Here is a 16367-nt window from a genome sequence, read left to right on the forward strand (position 1 = left end):
GAGGACTTGGAGCAAATAAGTGGGAAGATCTGACTCACATTGTCAGAGACTCTCTCTGACTCACTAGGCCCAGGACAGATATGCATGGAAGCCATTAGGAAGCTACCACAGAAACCTCTCCAAGGGGTGACTGCTGCCAAACCAGGGTGGTGGCAGCACAGGTGATGAGGCATGGTCAGATTCTGGAGCTGTTATGAAGCTGGAGCCAACAGCTTTGCAGAAGGAATCCATATGGGAATTAAGAGAAGGAGACTCCAAGGATTTGGCCTGAGTACCTGGAAGAATGATTTGTCACCTGTAGAGAAGGGTTGATGGCAAAAGAAGCAAAATCTGGGAGTAAGATCTTGAGTTTACTTTGGACATATGTTTAAGATGCCTATTGGACATCCAAACAGAAATGTCCACTAGACAGTTAGATCTTTAAGTTCAAAGCTCAGAGTAGAGGTCACAGCTTATAGGGGGTATTTAAAGCCATGAGACCAGATGAAATAACAAGGGAGTAAAAGCAAATAAAGAATTTGAAGGATGGAGGCATAAGACTTTCCAGGTGAAGAAGTTACAGACACAGAAAAGCTAGAAAAGTAGATTGAGAAAAAAGCAGCCCATTAAATAAAAGGAACAGGAAAGTATGGTGAGCTGAAAACTAAGTGGAATAAAAGATATTTCGAGGAGGAAAGAGAGTAAGATAAGCACTATGAAGTCACAGACCAACTTGACCATGGCATTTCATGGAACAGTAGAAGCAAGAGTGAGTTTCAAAACAAAATGTGAAACCCATGAGCACACAACTCTTGTGAGCTTTGCCATGAAGACCAAAGGAATGGGTGGTGAGCTGGAGGAGATATGGGGTCAAGGCAGATTCCTTCCTCTGTCTCTTTCTGGGAAAATTATAGCATATCTTTATGCCGATGGAAAGGATCCAGTTGGGGAAAAACTGGATCATGACAGAGAGACAGACAGAAAGAGTACAACTGCTAGATCGTGTCCTTGAATCGGCAAGAAGAGATGGAATCCAGGGCACCAGGGGAGCGCTGGCATTAGCCAAGCACACAGACAATTCAGCCACAGCATCAAGGGAAAAGGCAGCAGGTGTGAAGGGAGCTGCAGGGAGGTGGGTTGGCATGAAGGAAAAAGCTTGTGAAAATTCTCTTATGATTGCTTCTATTTTCTTAAGAAAACAGAAAACAAGGTCACCAGTGGAGATTAAGGATGGTGAAGATCTGAGGGAAGAAAAGACAGAATAAAGTCATCTAGGAGAATGTAAAGTTAATTTAGGATACTGGTCACATATATAAAGGAAGGCCAGGCAGGAGGGTCAGTCAGCCAGCCAGGAGTGAGAGCACAGAACACTGAGAGGAGAGCAGAATGAAGGCTCGGGTTTCACTGGTTCCACTACAATCCAGCAAGACCACGAAAGGGAGCTAAGAGTGTATGCAGGGGACTAATTCTAACAACAGCCCAGGAATGTAAACTGTGCAAGGAAGTAGGGGGATGGGGGAACGATGGAGGGGAGGTGAGAAAAAGGTGTTAGGATCAGGGCATGTTAAATCTCCACACTGAAGAATTGTAGGAAATGGGAGTGCTAGAAGAAGTGAACTGGAAAAAGAAGTGGTAGGTGGAGAGTAGGATGCTTCATTGTAAGATTATGCAAAAGAACTTGAGTGGGTTATGTCACAGGCACGAGCGGGTGAGGCAGACGACCACAGGGCCCGGGAAGGAGTGTCCCGGAGTGATGGGAAGGACACACGCACAGACACAAAATCACCACAAAAAAGGCACAGAATCAGAGAAGGATTAGAAACGAGGAGCAAAAATCCTCCAGCAGGGAGCAGAAAAGGCCTGGGAGGTGAGCAAATGGCAGGACTAGGTCACAGTCTGACGACATGAGATCCAAAGTGCTGGAGAGTAGTAAAAGGGAGCAGGAGGGCACCTCCTCAAACTCCAGGACCAGCCAAATGAGGGATGTGGGTAGAAGCGAGCCACCACATAAGCGGGTGGCAGGAACGTGTGCCAAGTTTCTCCGAGCAAGAAAGTGGCAGTTGAAGATACAGGGGTTTTGTTCATGAGTTAACTCTCAGTTCCAAATGGCACAAGCAGAAAGTTTCAGAAGCTAGAGGAAAGTGGAAAATCAGGTCAGAAATGGGACGTATAGAGACAGGGAGGCAGAGTCCAGGGTGCAAGGAGTCTGGATGTTCTGGGTTCCATGTGCTCACCATGATAAAGAGGAGTGACAGACAAAATGTACCCATTAGTCCTGACAGTCCCAAAGCAGATGGCAGAGGGGAGGCTGTGTGCTGCGGGGAAGGGGAAGGCGGCCTGCCGAGATCACACTGAGTTCTGTGGACATCTCTCCACTCCTGCCATGACAACAGGGACATGAGGGAGGCGCTGTCTTGGCCAAACGACAGGTGCTCTGGGGCTCCCTCCTGTCTCAGAAACACAGAACTCTTTCCTCTCTATTCCTTTTTTCAAGTAGTTAAGCACTAGATAAAAATCTATAAATTCTTGTCCTTTTTTCTCCTCTTCTTCAGTCAACTAGCCTATGATCTTGAGACTCAGCATCTTAATTCATCTGCACAATATTTAGTGCTTAATTAAGATGTGCAATAAGCAAACAGGGAAAGAGAAAGGGTAGAGAGTGGCTGATAACAGGATGGCTTACTCAGGATACCAATTAACATTATCACAGCACACAGCTTTGCTTTACTTTACTAACATTCCATGAAACAATAACAATATTAACAGGAACAAAACCTCCCAATAACTTTATACCTATAGCACCATCAAGTGTCAAATAAACAAGTGAGAAGTCACAGTCAGGCATTCCAACACAAAGCTATACTGATTATTTTTAAAACCAGGCATGAAAATTCAACTCCAGCAATATCATAACTAACACAATAACTCATGTTACTTTAAAAAAAAGTAGTGTTATTTCTACAGTGAAGCACTTCTTGGTGCTGGCTGTCACGTTTTTCGCATAACTGTACAACGGCGCTCAGAGTAAGCCACGCTGACATCCCAAAGATTCCTGCAATGCACACTACGTATTCCAACACACACTAAGAAAGCACCGCCAGGAACTCTATGATAAATCAGCAAAGGAATCTGTATTTTTAAAAAAGTATTTTACTCTCATTATTCTGGAATTCTTTTTACTAGCAAAAGTACAACAATAAACACTTTACTTTTGTTTTATAATTTAAAACAGAGTAACTGTTATAACAAAACACAATAGTCATAATACTAGATTAAATAAAATCCAGGGGGATGGTTTCTCTTACTAACCTCCTATTTCTATTTTCTTAAGAAATGGTGAGTCGTGATTTTTTGTCTTGCTTTCCTACACATATTTCTAAGCATACTCTACCGAAGCTCACGATTCTTAATCTGTATTAGTCAAAATGTCCATTTTGCCACAGAACCATTTATGTTATTAACATAAATCATTTAGCTCTTTATTTTCCACCTGAAATAGTCCACAGTGGCTAACCAGCAGCAAACAGCAAAATCATAATTATCCTAACATATGACTTAAGAGTTTCACTGAAAAGATTTCAGACAATCTACCAAACGGATCATAAATAGTGCACGGCCTACCAAAATGGTGTGTAAAACAATTAATTTAGTATTAGTTGTCCCCCCATCCACCCTCCTCCCCAGGTCCATCCGTCTCTTCTCTGTAACATTTCGACGCCAAGGAGGTGTTTTTACTGATTGTGGCTTGGCTTCATTTTATGAGACATTCAGCCATCTAGCAAGGGTTTCCTTTTCCACTTCTTTACATATGGTCAGCCACTTTTAAACTGGAGGAGCCAGAGGATTTATAAAGATTCTAGAAAGGCCTTTTTTATTTTTCCTGCCGTGGAAGGGGAAAGTGAGAAAGGCTGTATTTCTGGATTTTGTTTTGTTTTGACTGAAGTCAATTCAAGTTCTTCAGTTCATGGGGGGCTACATTTTACTCTTCCTGGTGTCAGCCTCCTCATCTGTGAAATAGAAGCGGCGGCTGCCTGAGGCTGAAACCATCCCACAGGCAGGCAGGCAGGCAGCAGCTTGACACATACTCTTCACCACGCAGGCAGGCTCACTGCACAGCAGCATGGTTATCCAAATAGGATACATTTATTATAATATTCACTGCTTTAAGGAAACTTTATAAAGCTGACATTGTTGACTAAAGTTTATATCTCTGAAATTAAACAGGTTTAAATATGAAAGTAGTTTTAATTAAGTTAGAAGAATAAAAAACATATGTAGTTCCAGTCTAAAAGTTTATCTGTATCAAATTATAGAATGTTACTGACAAGAACCCTCTAGAACAGATACAAACTGAAATTCTTGGATCTAAGACAAAAGCTCTAAAATATTATGAACACTTTTGGGGTGATGATTTACATTCACTGTTTATAACTGAAGAAAGTAGGTATCTACCTATTTCTCAGTATTTCATAAACTAACCTTCTATTTTATACCTACTCTTGAATCATGTTTCTGAAATGCAGTTAGCTATTAATTATCTAATCTTGTTGGCGGGAGACTGGTTTTTCAACATTTGAAAATTACTTAAGTAAAATTAAAGAAAATGTACCTATACTATCTGTTAAACTATATCATTAACTCTTTTCTTCATTGGTTCCTCAAAAATGATCAGTAATTAAAAATTAAACTTTAAAGTCATATGCTTGAAACATAAACACAGTTGGCAGTAGAGAGGTGCCTAGTCCCTCAGTGGCCAAAGTCTCACAAAGAATGGGTCTTGCTCGGTTACAGCTCATCTCAGCCAGGGTCTGCAATAAACCTCGCTTCACCAGGGAAGTTCTTTTGTTACTCTAAAGTGTCCTCCTCTTGTAGCAGCACAAGATACAGAGAGGTTTATATTTTTTCCCTTCAATTATCTATCTTTTTGAAATTAAAGAGTTTTTTTTATCCCAGTCTAAATATGTAATATATACATACCATTTAGTCGTCTCTGGAGTGCTTCTTCCTCTAAGGTAATGATATAAATCTGTTCATCCAGGTCTTCAAGAATCTAAATTTAAAGATAAAACTATTCAACAATGCAACGTTATAAAACTAATGCTTATGAGACCATTTAGGCTATTTGGTCTATTTATTTTAGATAATGTATTCATTCAAATTTCTAAGAACCCAAAATAAAAAAGCTCCAACTATTTTATTTACAAATTAAATATAAATACTTTAGTATATAACCAACCACATCAAAAGTTATCACAAACCCTATATACATTTAAATTGGATATTTTTAAAGTTTAAGGGATTAAACTAAGGAACTCTTCTCAATGGCCAACAAATGTATGAACTTTAGGGTTTTTTAGTGACATTCTGAGATGTGGGTTACATGTATGAATTTTTTTATTATTTATTTATTTATTGTTTATTTGTTTGTTTGAGACAGAGTCTCACTCTGTTGCCCAGGCTGGAGTACAGTGGCATGATAATCTCAGCTCACTGCAACCTCCGCCTCCCGGGTTCAAGCAATCCTCCCACCTCAGCCTCCTTAGTGGCTGGGACTACAGGTGCACACCACCATGCTCAGCTAATTTTTGTATTTTTAGTAGAGACAGGTTTCACCGTGCTGACCAGGCTGGTCTTGAACTCCTGACCTCAGGCTATCTGCTTGCCTCAGCCTTCCAAAGTGCTGGGATTACAGGCATGAGCCACCATGCCCGGCCTACATGTATCAATTTTAAACAGTCAAAAAACTAATTACGGTGAATAACTACAGTAAATACACGCCCAAGCCAATATTTTAGAGATAGAAGGAACAGACACCCAGTCCAACATTTGTTTTCTCATTTACATTTACCTACATAATGTCTACAACAAGAAATCCATAAACTATATCAGAAACATGCAATACTTTCCATTTATATCATCTATACGTACTAAAAACGCTCCATGAATATTAAAGATTGGTATTATCAAAATCATCCAATAGATCAAAATCTAGAGAAGGGGTATGTTTACATATAAACCAAGTTATACAACAGTAGTTCAAAAAAAAAAAAAAACCACACTAATAATTTACCAATTGTATGGGATATTGTCTGCATTGTTAAAAAACCTAAAATTGATTTAATTCTAGTTTTGTTAACATAGCTATCCTTCTGAGAGGATCCCTATTATCTTCCTAGCTGTAGGGAAAATCTGAAAGAAGTCTAGAGCTGCTATCAGTGTTCCATATCTTCACCTTCAAACTACTTACACTCAGCAAAAAAATAAACTGTGAGGAGCTAATGGACAAAAAGATAGAAACCATATATACGTCTCCTTTCAGATTTTAAAGTATTTTCAGAAAACAGATTTTCAAATCATGCAATCCCTGTCAGATGTCAAATTTATACAGCTGGTGTGAAATTTATTTGAAGCAATCCAATAATTCCCAGCCTTTCAACAAATCTTTACGGTCCCCTCTGACCTAGCACTGAACTCATCACTGGCACACATATCAACTTGATCCTTGAGAAGCCTGACTTGGAAGGTGAGAAAAAATAAATACTAAAATAATAATCAACAGTAATCAACAAATAAATATACAAACAAATAATGACAAAGAATGACCATCCTATGAGGAAGAAAGCAATAGGAAGAAAAGGGGAAGGGACACCTAAATGGCCAGCCAGCAAGCCCTGTCCAAAGAGGGAACATGTAGGCTGAAAATGCTACTCCTGAGGAGAAAGAGTGCTACACAGAGAGGGTCTACTGGATGCAACGGGTCAGGGGAGAGGAATCCCAGAGAAAACCCACATGTCTGGGACCAGGTCCTTGGGGGCCATCATCCGAAGTTCCTTTCCCATCAACACTTCTCTTCACTTTCTACTATCTGGATCAGAATTGACATTTTTTACTGAAGGTCTAACGCGTACAAAATGATTTTTATCTTTCTTATGCAAATCATCCAAGAATTACTTATCACCACTGGTATGTCTTAGGTGAATGCGTGACTGATGTAGTTTGGCTATTTGTCCCTTCCAAACCTCATGTTGAAATCTAATCCCCTGTATTGGAGGTGGGACCAGGGGGGTATTTAGGTCATGGAGGTGGATCTCTCATGAATAACCGATTTGGTGCTGACCATACAGTAATAACTGAGTTCTTGCTCTATTTGTTCACATGACAGCAGGTTGTTCAAAAGAGTGTGGACCTCTCTCTCGCCTGCTCCCTCTCTTGCCCTGTGACACAAATGCTCCTCGTTCAACTCTCGCCATGATCGGAAGCTTCCTGAAGCACTAGCCAGAGGCAGGTCCCAGTGCCATGCTTCTTGTACAGCGTGCAGAACCATAAGCCAAATAAACCTCTTTTCCTTGTAAATTACTCAGTCTCAGATTTATACCAATGCATAATAGACTGATGCAGTGGCAATGTGAACAACACACATATATTTGTGTTAAGTGCTTATGAGCACCATCCTCCTTGATTTCTACAACACTCCTATGAAAAACAGACTGTTCTCATCTCCATTTTATATTCCAAGAAACAGGGTTACCAAAGAAATGTTACGTGCCTTCAAAGCCTATACTCAACTACTATGGGCTAATGGGGGCTTAAATATGGGTAAGACATAGTCCTTGACCTCAAACGGCTTATATTCTAGTGTAGCAGAAGAGACCAGATGAATTAAAAAAATAATTAGAAGATTTGTGAAAGTCATAATGATGGCTTAAATAAAACATTACAAAAGTTCAAAGGAAGAAGAACTATTCCCAGATGGAGAGAAAAAAGTTTTGGCCAGTGTTTTTGATGGTAGTAGCATAGCAGCATCTTATCTGACAGCTTAAATTACCAAAAGAAAGGCATTTCCATCAGAGGAAACTGTAAGCAAAACACAGAAGTGGAGGGGTACAAAGTCCACTTGGCAAGAAAGCGGTTTTACAGCGCTGGAGCTTACAGCCAAATAGAATAGCAGAGCAGCCTCTGGTCTGAAACCAGCCTCTTGGGTTCACATTCTGCCCCGTCATAGATCTCTGATCTTGTACAAGCTACTTAATCTTCCCAAAATGGCACTAGTTTAGCCGTAAAATAAGAATAACACTATCTAACTTACAGGTTTGTCATCAGGATAAAATGAAATTATGTGTGTAAAATACAGTGTTTATTGCTAGCATATACAATACACTCAATTACTCAATAAATAATCTTTATTATTGAAAGTTACCAACGAGAAAAGAAACAAAGATAAGACTCTGAAGACACTGTTAATGTTAGAAAAGCAAAATGCTTGTTCCCCGGTGCCACAAAGAAATAGCACCCAAACATTAATTTTGTCAGCAAGGCAATTTTTATTTCTACAGAAGGGTGAGACTCGCAAATGGAGTAATGGCGAGAGCACACCTGGACAGGGGAGGAGAAGGAGTTCTTATTCCTGACACGGGGCCCTACTGCTGTGTCGCTCCCCTATTGGCTAGGGTTGGAACACACAGTCTAAGCTAATTCCGACTGGTTATTTTAAAGAGAGCAGGGGTATGAGCCAGAGCGGCGGGGTGACTAGTCTGGTGGGAAGGACGGTTAGGAACAGGTAATTAAAGGTGACTTAGGTCAGAGCAGGTGACCTGGAGTGACTCAGGTCAAAGAAGGTGACCAGGGGTGAGTCAGGATGGAGCAGGTGACCAGGGAACAGATGTGAACTACTGATAAGGACTGGTGGGAAAGTTGTTTACTGAAACTAGAGGCAAGGGGGAAAACAGAACCAGGAATTTAAACTTTAAAATGGAGAATCAAAGAAGAAGAGAGCTGAACATACTGACATACTGATTCTTTGAAGAGAAACTTGGGGTTCACTATATTTAACATTAATAAGAGACAAGTTAAGGGGAAAAATTAGCTTGGGGAAGGGACCTAAGTAAGTAGTTTCATTTTATATACGTTGAGTTTTCAGCTCCATGGGTTATTCAATTATAGCACTTAAAATGTACTATAATTTGTTTCCATTGTCTTTTCCTCATTAGAATGAGGCATTTAAAAGTGATGTGGAAATGGCAAGATGGTTTAGGAGCAGGGCATTAATAGAAATTTTGACCAATGATAGAACTTTAAACATTTGCCTATAGTTAGGGGTCAGGAAGCAGAAAAGGAGAGAGAAGACCAAACAAACAAACAACAACAAATGTAGGAAGGAACTAAATGAATGCAGGAATGCAGTGTCACAGAACCTCCTTACAAGGGAAAGGAATTCCATGACTTGACAGCACGTGTGTGGCACACAAGTATGTTTACAACATTTATATACTTTTTGTAAAATGTATTTATGCATTTTTTATAAATAAAAAATTAAACTTTATCTTTAAAATATAAAAGTATTATGATTTTTAAAATTAAGCAAGCATTTATTAAAATAAAAGTATATCCCCTGTAACACTTCCTCAGTATTTTCCCTAAATGAATCATGACAAGGAAGACAAACACATAACTATAACGATTTAGTAAGTATTACTAGTGAGACAGAAACAAAAGGGAACATGAGAAAGGCAAAGAAAGGAGTTTAATTATTTGTCCTTGAAGAAGCAAGGCAAGGTTCAAAGCTATGTAGACAGCGGAGTTGATATTTGAGCTAGGCCGCAGGAGGCTGCTAGGTGGCTGGAGCAGGTAAGAGGCCTTGGAGGGAAAGAGACAGTCCTGGAGACAGAATGCACAAAGCCTATTCAGAGCACAGCAAGTTCGCTCATGAGCTAGAGTGACAGTAAACAGAGGGACAGCTAGAGGAAAACTTAGCGTGGACCAGGCTGTGAAAGGCTTTGTAACATGTAAGTAGTTTACACTTGAGTTCACAGGCAATGAGGATCCATGAAAGTAAGTGACAAATTTCCTAGGTGTAGCTAAGAAATCATTTTTATATAATTAAATATCTGACAAAATAGAGACCAAAGAAAGCGACAAATCATTAGAATTACAATCAACTGAAAATCATTTAAAAACTAATATATAATGTTTCTAAGATTAAAGGCAAAGTATGGTTCAATTAATCGAGACATAATATGCAGGCAAATTTTCAGAAATATAACTGTTTTGTAAATTAAAGCATACATGTAAATTTTGAAACAAAATCAAGGTACTTTTTGATATTAGGCAATGGACACCTAAAATACCTGTAAATATTTGTAAATTTTGTCCTAAAATTTGCTAGAGGAATTTTTACCTGTGCGCCTATAGGTAGTATTTTAAAAGCAAAACCAAATTTGGTTTCCAAAGATTGGAAATTTAACCAAAGTTCTATTTAAAAAAAACTTAATAAAACAACAATTTGAGTGATAAATGTACAAAAAATATTCTTCTATTTCTAAGTGCTAGCTCACAATCTAAAAGATGCTCAAATGTAACACATTTATTTAATAAACAAAATGATTTATAATTAAATACTTACTGTTGGCTTCACTAGCAACTGACCCATCACTGTGAACATACGAGAAAGGCCAACTGGTGTACACACTGCAGAAATAAGATCACCAAAAGACAGAAAGCGACATTAGAGAGCTTGGAGAGATAAACAACTAGACCGTAAAAATAAGGGAAATTCAAAGATTATCATTTTAAGAACATTATTCTCTCCAACTGAGATTCTAGTGTTTTGTCAGAGGACTCTTCACCATCATCAATAAACAAGCTAGAGGGGGCCTGTGACGAGGATAGGTGTAATTAGCTCTGAAAGATATGTGACAACAAAAAAAGGCTTAGAATAATATTCAAGATTCTAGCAGTTGAATAATTTAAAATACTTTTGGTTAAAATAAAGAAAAATGAGTAAAGAACAGGTTAAATTTCAAGTATTAATAGGACTGAGAAACAAACAAGAATATCTAAAGGTGACAACCATAGTCTTAAGTCCTTTAAACTACATTTATCTACTTATAACATCCCTGAGATAGGCTGTGATGCTTTAAGTAAAACAAAACAAACTTTTAAAAAACCATGAACTTATCATAATAATTCTACCATTTCCATTTAAAAGTAGAATCTAGCATTATGACAGGTATGGGGATGAGGGTATGGCATGTGTGTATGAGTGTGCATACGGTTTGTGTGTCAGTGTATGTAAGTATGACTGTGTGTGAGTGTGTGAGTGAAAGTGTGTGAGTGTGTGTGTGTGTCTGTCCGTCTGTCTCACTCTACAACCCGGTAGAAGAGGCTTTCCTTAGAGAACAATAAAAGCATCTTATTATTTCAAAGTTTCCATTTATCAAAATTTATTTGAATAAAAATAGTTAAGGCGAACTCAAAAAAATCTCCAAATAGTTAAGAAATCTCATCAGAAAACTTCCCTGAATTTTCCAGAATAAGGACAACTCTACTCTTCTATTAAGTCTGAAAAATACTTACAGAGAAGTAACAAACATCCCATCAATGATATACAGGAATATAAATAGGGTAGATAGAACTCCCAGAGATCTATTAAAAAAAGTAAATATATTTTAACAAATCCAAAATATTGCACATTAAGATACAATCAATCTATCTTACGATAAGATAGAGGCTGACTACACCTCATGTACACATTGTAATTGCCTATTTGAGTTTAAGCCATATAATTTCTAAACTGTACAATAAAAAGATCTAAAATAGAAAACCAAGAAGTAACCCTTTAGCAAAACCTGTTTGGAGGGAGAAAAAAAGTCTCCACGGAATTTGAAGAACAGAAACCAATTAACAACAACAACAGAAAATCTGAAAAGCTGCTTACTTATTCTTCACATATAAAAGAAATAAAACTTCATTTTTAGATAAAGATACCTAAAGATTTCTTAATTCTGTAAATTAACATCAAACATCTTTGTTAACTATACAAAGAATTATTTAAATGTTTTTAAAATTGAGTGTGTAATTATATCCCAAACTATAGTTTCCAGTAAAGAAACTGGCTAAAACAAGGAAATCCATACCATATAAAGATTCCATGCTTGCAGCATCATTGTCAATGAGTGCTGAAGCTACCCACACTATCCCAAGAATGAGTAATGCAAGAAGAAGAAGCATGACCAGAGTCTCTAAAATGCGGGCCCGGATTCCCTGAAAAATATAGTAGAAATATAATTTTAGTATTTTACTTCACTTCATGAACAATAAGGTTTCTGCCTATATGAAAGCATAAAATAATCCCTTGGAAGGAGAAGAAATTTATATTTATGAACAGGAAAAATACACTAAGTACCTATAGTTTACAATGTTTAGACTGACTTTTCAAAATTATGGAAAATATTATCAAGCTTGGATAAAACAAAAAAAAAAACTTCATAAAAAACATCTGCAGAGCCATTTTTAACAATTAATTACTTTCCTAACACTTTCCACTAACAAAGCAGATTAATGAATTTCTGTGATTCTAATCAAGGGAATAGAAGGCTAATTATGGCATAGAGCCAGACAGTCCAGTGAGCACTGAACTTGGGGTGCCACAATGCTCCGAGCTCCTGGAGAGTGCAGGCTCTCTCTAGCATGGACTCTGGCGCTCCTCACAGCCTCCGGAGCCCTCTACTGTGCCGCTGAAGAACTGTCATTGCAACTCAGCATTATAAACTATAGAGCTACTGCTTTTTACCAATTCTATATGATGCTTTTCTTCACATTCTACAGAATTCTCATTAATCCATGAGACAAGAATACAATAATATAATCATTATGCATAATTTTGTTTTAAATGTAAAACAAATTCTGACCTCAGGACCAAACTAAAGGCCAGACTTTTAAAACTTAAAAACTGCAGAGTAAGACAAAAACAGAAACTTCTTCTACTCCCCAAAAAGTCACCAAATGATTGAATCTGCAGCTATAAGTTAAAGGGTCATGTTGATATTTTGCACTGCAATGCACTAACCTACAATTATCTAACACAACCAACAAAATTATAAATACATCCATATTTCTCAATAAATCATGTAATCTCATTCCACATTTAACATAAAAATGAGTTATAAAATTCCAAAACATACACTTATTTCAATTTTGTCCTAAGTATTACTTTCTAATTTCTGAATTGCAGGAATAGGCACCCAGTTCTTCAAATTCAATAGAAAGGAAAGAAAACGTCCTAAAAGCATGGAGAAGTATACCTAGCCCTAAATGATGACCTCTGAGGTGAAGTGGCTTTTTCTTGCTAGTCCTTCAACAACATCGCAGACTTGCCACAGGGCTGCACTTGGCAAGTTTAAAACACTTCCTCAAATCTGAGTCAGCTCCCCTTAAGTGTTCATAGCACGGGAGGCCAGTGAACCAGAATGAATCAGGCTGGTATTTAACACATGAGATCTCATAGAAAGCAGCTATTAATCACAGGAGATGAAATGTGAATAGTCACAAAACACACTACAACAAAACACACTACTACTTTGCTGAAGAGTCCTTTGAACTTCCACTTCACAACTTTCAAACTATTCAAGATGCTGATATGGTTTGGTTGTGTCCCCACCCAAATCTCATCTTGAATTGTAATCCCCATAATCCCCATGTGTCATGGGAAGGACCCAGTGGGAGGTAACTGAATCATGGGGGCAGTTTCCCCCACGCTGTTCTCATGATAGTGAGTGAGTTCTCACGAGATCTGATGTTTTATAAGCGTCTGGCATGTCCCCTGCTGGCATTCATTCTCTCTCCTGCCACCCTGTGAAGAGCTGCCTTCTGCCATGATCACAAGTTTCCTGAGGCCTCCCCAGCCATGTGGAACTGAGGTGAATTAAATCTCTTTTCTTTATAAATTACCCAGTCTCAGGTATTTTTTCATAGCAGTGTGAGACAGATAACAGACTAATACAGATACCAAAACATAATCTACCACCTGTAACAGTGACTTCTCTCTTCCTTTCTTCCTCCTCCCCTCCTCCTTTTCTCTCTAAAATCCTTTTTATTACACATTAAATATTTTGTGGAAAGCCCATCAATAAACGGACAAAAGGAGATAAAATTTTATCGTTGTTCTAGTGTTTGTGTTACACTCTCTCAATTCTGTCTTTCCTTGCCTCCAACCAGCCCCTGACAAATACATGAACTAAAGGGTGGGGCTCCCAAAACAAGTCACGTATGCATTATACCTGTAATATATATGAACTAAACAGTGGAACAGCGTCAGAATTGTTATGATATAGGAACTACACAGTGGTAGCTCCTTAGAACCGTTTAAAACCCACTGTCCAAAAGAAGTTATAATTGTCACGTTAAATAATTATAACACTATAACAGTAAGTATAATTTTTAGGATGATAACCAATGTTGGGAAATCAATCACCATAAAATTTACAGACATCCTCTGATATTTTGGTAAGAACTATTTCTTAGCAATTAAACTTGTTTTCTTCAGATATGTGCCTATGTGCTGGGAGACAATGTTCCATGGGTCTCTCACATTTCTGTGCATCCCAAAAGCAGAGGCAGGGACAGATCTTATTTGGAACTGCCTTCTTAAGGTTTGTACAGCAGACGGCCTTGGGATTTAGAGACAGTATATCTCTGAAGCAAAGGACAGGTTTGTTTACTGTCTGGTAGCACAATGTTCACCTCCTAGCAAAGGTTAGACAGAGTTGCTTGCAGCCCGATATAAATATGGTGAGTTCCCTAGCTGTGATACAGGCCCACTGTGGGGCTTGGGGTCAAGGGGAACTGGCACCAAAAGGAAGCCTGTGCACTTGGTTATGTGCTGCGCATAACCAAGTCCTTTGTCTCCGACCCAGACATCTCATGTTTACAACCACCATCCATGAAACTGGGAGACTAACTTGTTAGTTTGCAAGCAGAATAAAATCTCAGACCCTTCATAGTTCTTGATGGTTTCTGGAAAAGAGAGGGGCCCATGCAGATTGGCTTAAGGGATATGAGAAGACTCCTGGGATCTATTAACAGTAGTTAGTGCGCGCACCCAAGTGGTGGGCAAGCAGGAGGAGCAGGGATCCTGAGCAGTGCTAGCTGCTGGCGACAGTCTGCAGGCTGAGGTAGGTAGTGAGGCTGAGCCCACTGCTGGCTAGGTTGCTACTCCCTCTCCTCTGAGCAGAAGCAGGAAGGAATGTCATCATGATGGTGCTGAAAGCGAGCCCGGCAACACCAGCTAAAAGATACTGTGGGTACAGTTGCTCAATCAAGGAGTCCCAGAGCTGAATAAACAGTGTCAGGAATGAGGCTATAGACCTATGCCTAAACTGATGTCATTACAAATATGGTTGAGCCATGAGTAGCCACTTGCCGCTCAAAAAGAAAGGCGTCTTGCGATGTGGGCCAGTCACTTTTGCCATGTTCCTTCATCTGTCCTCCCCCAACTCGGACCTCAGATGCTTAGGAAAAAAGATGACGGGGTAAAGTGGGGGTCTCCCTGTCCTTCAGGCTTCAGGGGAGTAAAAGTCGTCCAGAGCCCCCTGAGCGTGCAGGGGAACTTCAGGAAGGAGAGGGACTCAAACTCAGGGCTCTGCTGAGTACAGCAGCCCACGTCACCATCCTACCTCGTCCTTCACAAAGGACTGTGAGGTGACTGCACGGAAATGTTGGTGAACAATGACAATTTTTTTCTAAATAAAGAGAAATATAAATAACGATATATATAGTTATAAACTAAAATGCAATGCCAAAAAATATTTTGGAAAGAGAAGTCATTTAATAATAATTTCTGATTATCTTATACATAAAGAAGTAGACATTTAGATGAGAAAAAAAGAGTTAAAGAAAAAATTTCATTTTAAATAGGGGTCATTTAAAATGATAGTATTTCACTTTTTATTGACAGTAGAGATTAAAGTTAAATAATGCTATTAAAAACTTACCACTAATCTTACTAGTATCAAAATAACAAAACTAGTAACAGTAATAGTACCTAGTATCAAAAGTAGTATTACTAAGATATTAGAAAATAGAACAAAAAAGTAATAGTTAATATAGTAAAAAACGGAAAACAGGGTTAGCAAAATATTAACAAACATAACAAATTATATAAAATACAAAAACAGGAAATGATAAAAACCAAATATATCTACTATAACTATATATGCAAATTAGGTCAAAAACCAAAATTAACTGTCTAAGACCTATCAAAACTAAAGTGATACTAAAAGTGAAAATGATTAAAAAATTATGGTTTAATATTTAAAAAATGTAACAGGAATCTGGTTTAAATATAGAAGAATGCAAAACAAAAAACATTAAATGGGATAAAGTAGGACATTTTATACTGATGAAATTTACTATCCACTATATTATTATGTTCTTAGATTAACTGATGAGTACACAGGGCTTCATTGTCATTATTCTTCATACTATATTTAAATAAATAGAAAATCAGACTGGGCGCAGTGGCTCACACCGGTAATCCCAGCACTTTGGGAGGCCGAAGCGGGTGGATCACTTGAGGTCAGGAGTTCAAGACCAGCATGATGAAAGCCCATCTC

At 38.3% G+C, this 16367-nt stretch overlaps 1 protein-coding gene across 31 annotated transcripts in view; it reads right to left on the reverse strand.

The window, feature by feature from the left end:
- The window catches only part of LMBR1 (limb development membrane protein 1), a 212528-nt gene that overhangs the window by 80441 nt on the left and 115720 nt on the right, over positions 1–16367 (reverse strand). For 20 of the 31 annotated variants that reach the window (XR_012433133.1, XM_074036469.1, XM_005551277.5 and 17 more), the window contains 4 exons: positions 11892–12018; positions 11332–11400; positions 10379–10443; positions 4957–5029 (listed from right to left, as the gene is read on the reverse strand). Coding sequence is in view for 30 of the 31 variants with exons in the window: in XM_074036469.1 (XP_073892570.1) it covers positions 4957–5029; positions 10379–10443; positions 11332–11400; positions 11892–12018 (334 nt within the window). In the remaining variant the exon portion in view is untranslated. The remainder of the gene's footprint in view (positions 1–4956; positions 5030–10378; positions 10444–11331; positions 11401–11891; positions 12019–16367) is intronic. The other 11 variants (XM_074036473.1, XM_074036468.1, XM_074036467.1 and 8 more) reach the window with 3 other exon arrangements.

This window comes from Macaca fascicularis, chromosome 3 (assembly GCF_037993035.2).
Source record: "Macaca fascicularis isolate 582-1 chromosome 3, T2T-MFA8v1.1".
Lineage (NCBI taxonomy): Eukaryota > Metazoa > Chordata > Mammalia > Primates > Cercopithecidae > Macaca > Macaca fascicularis.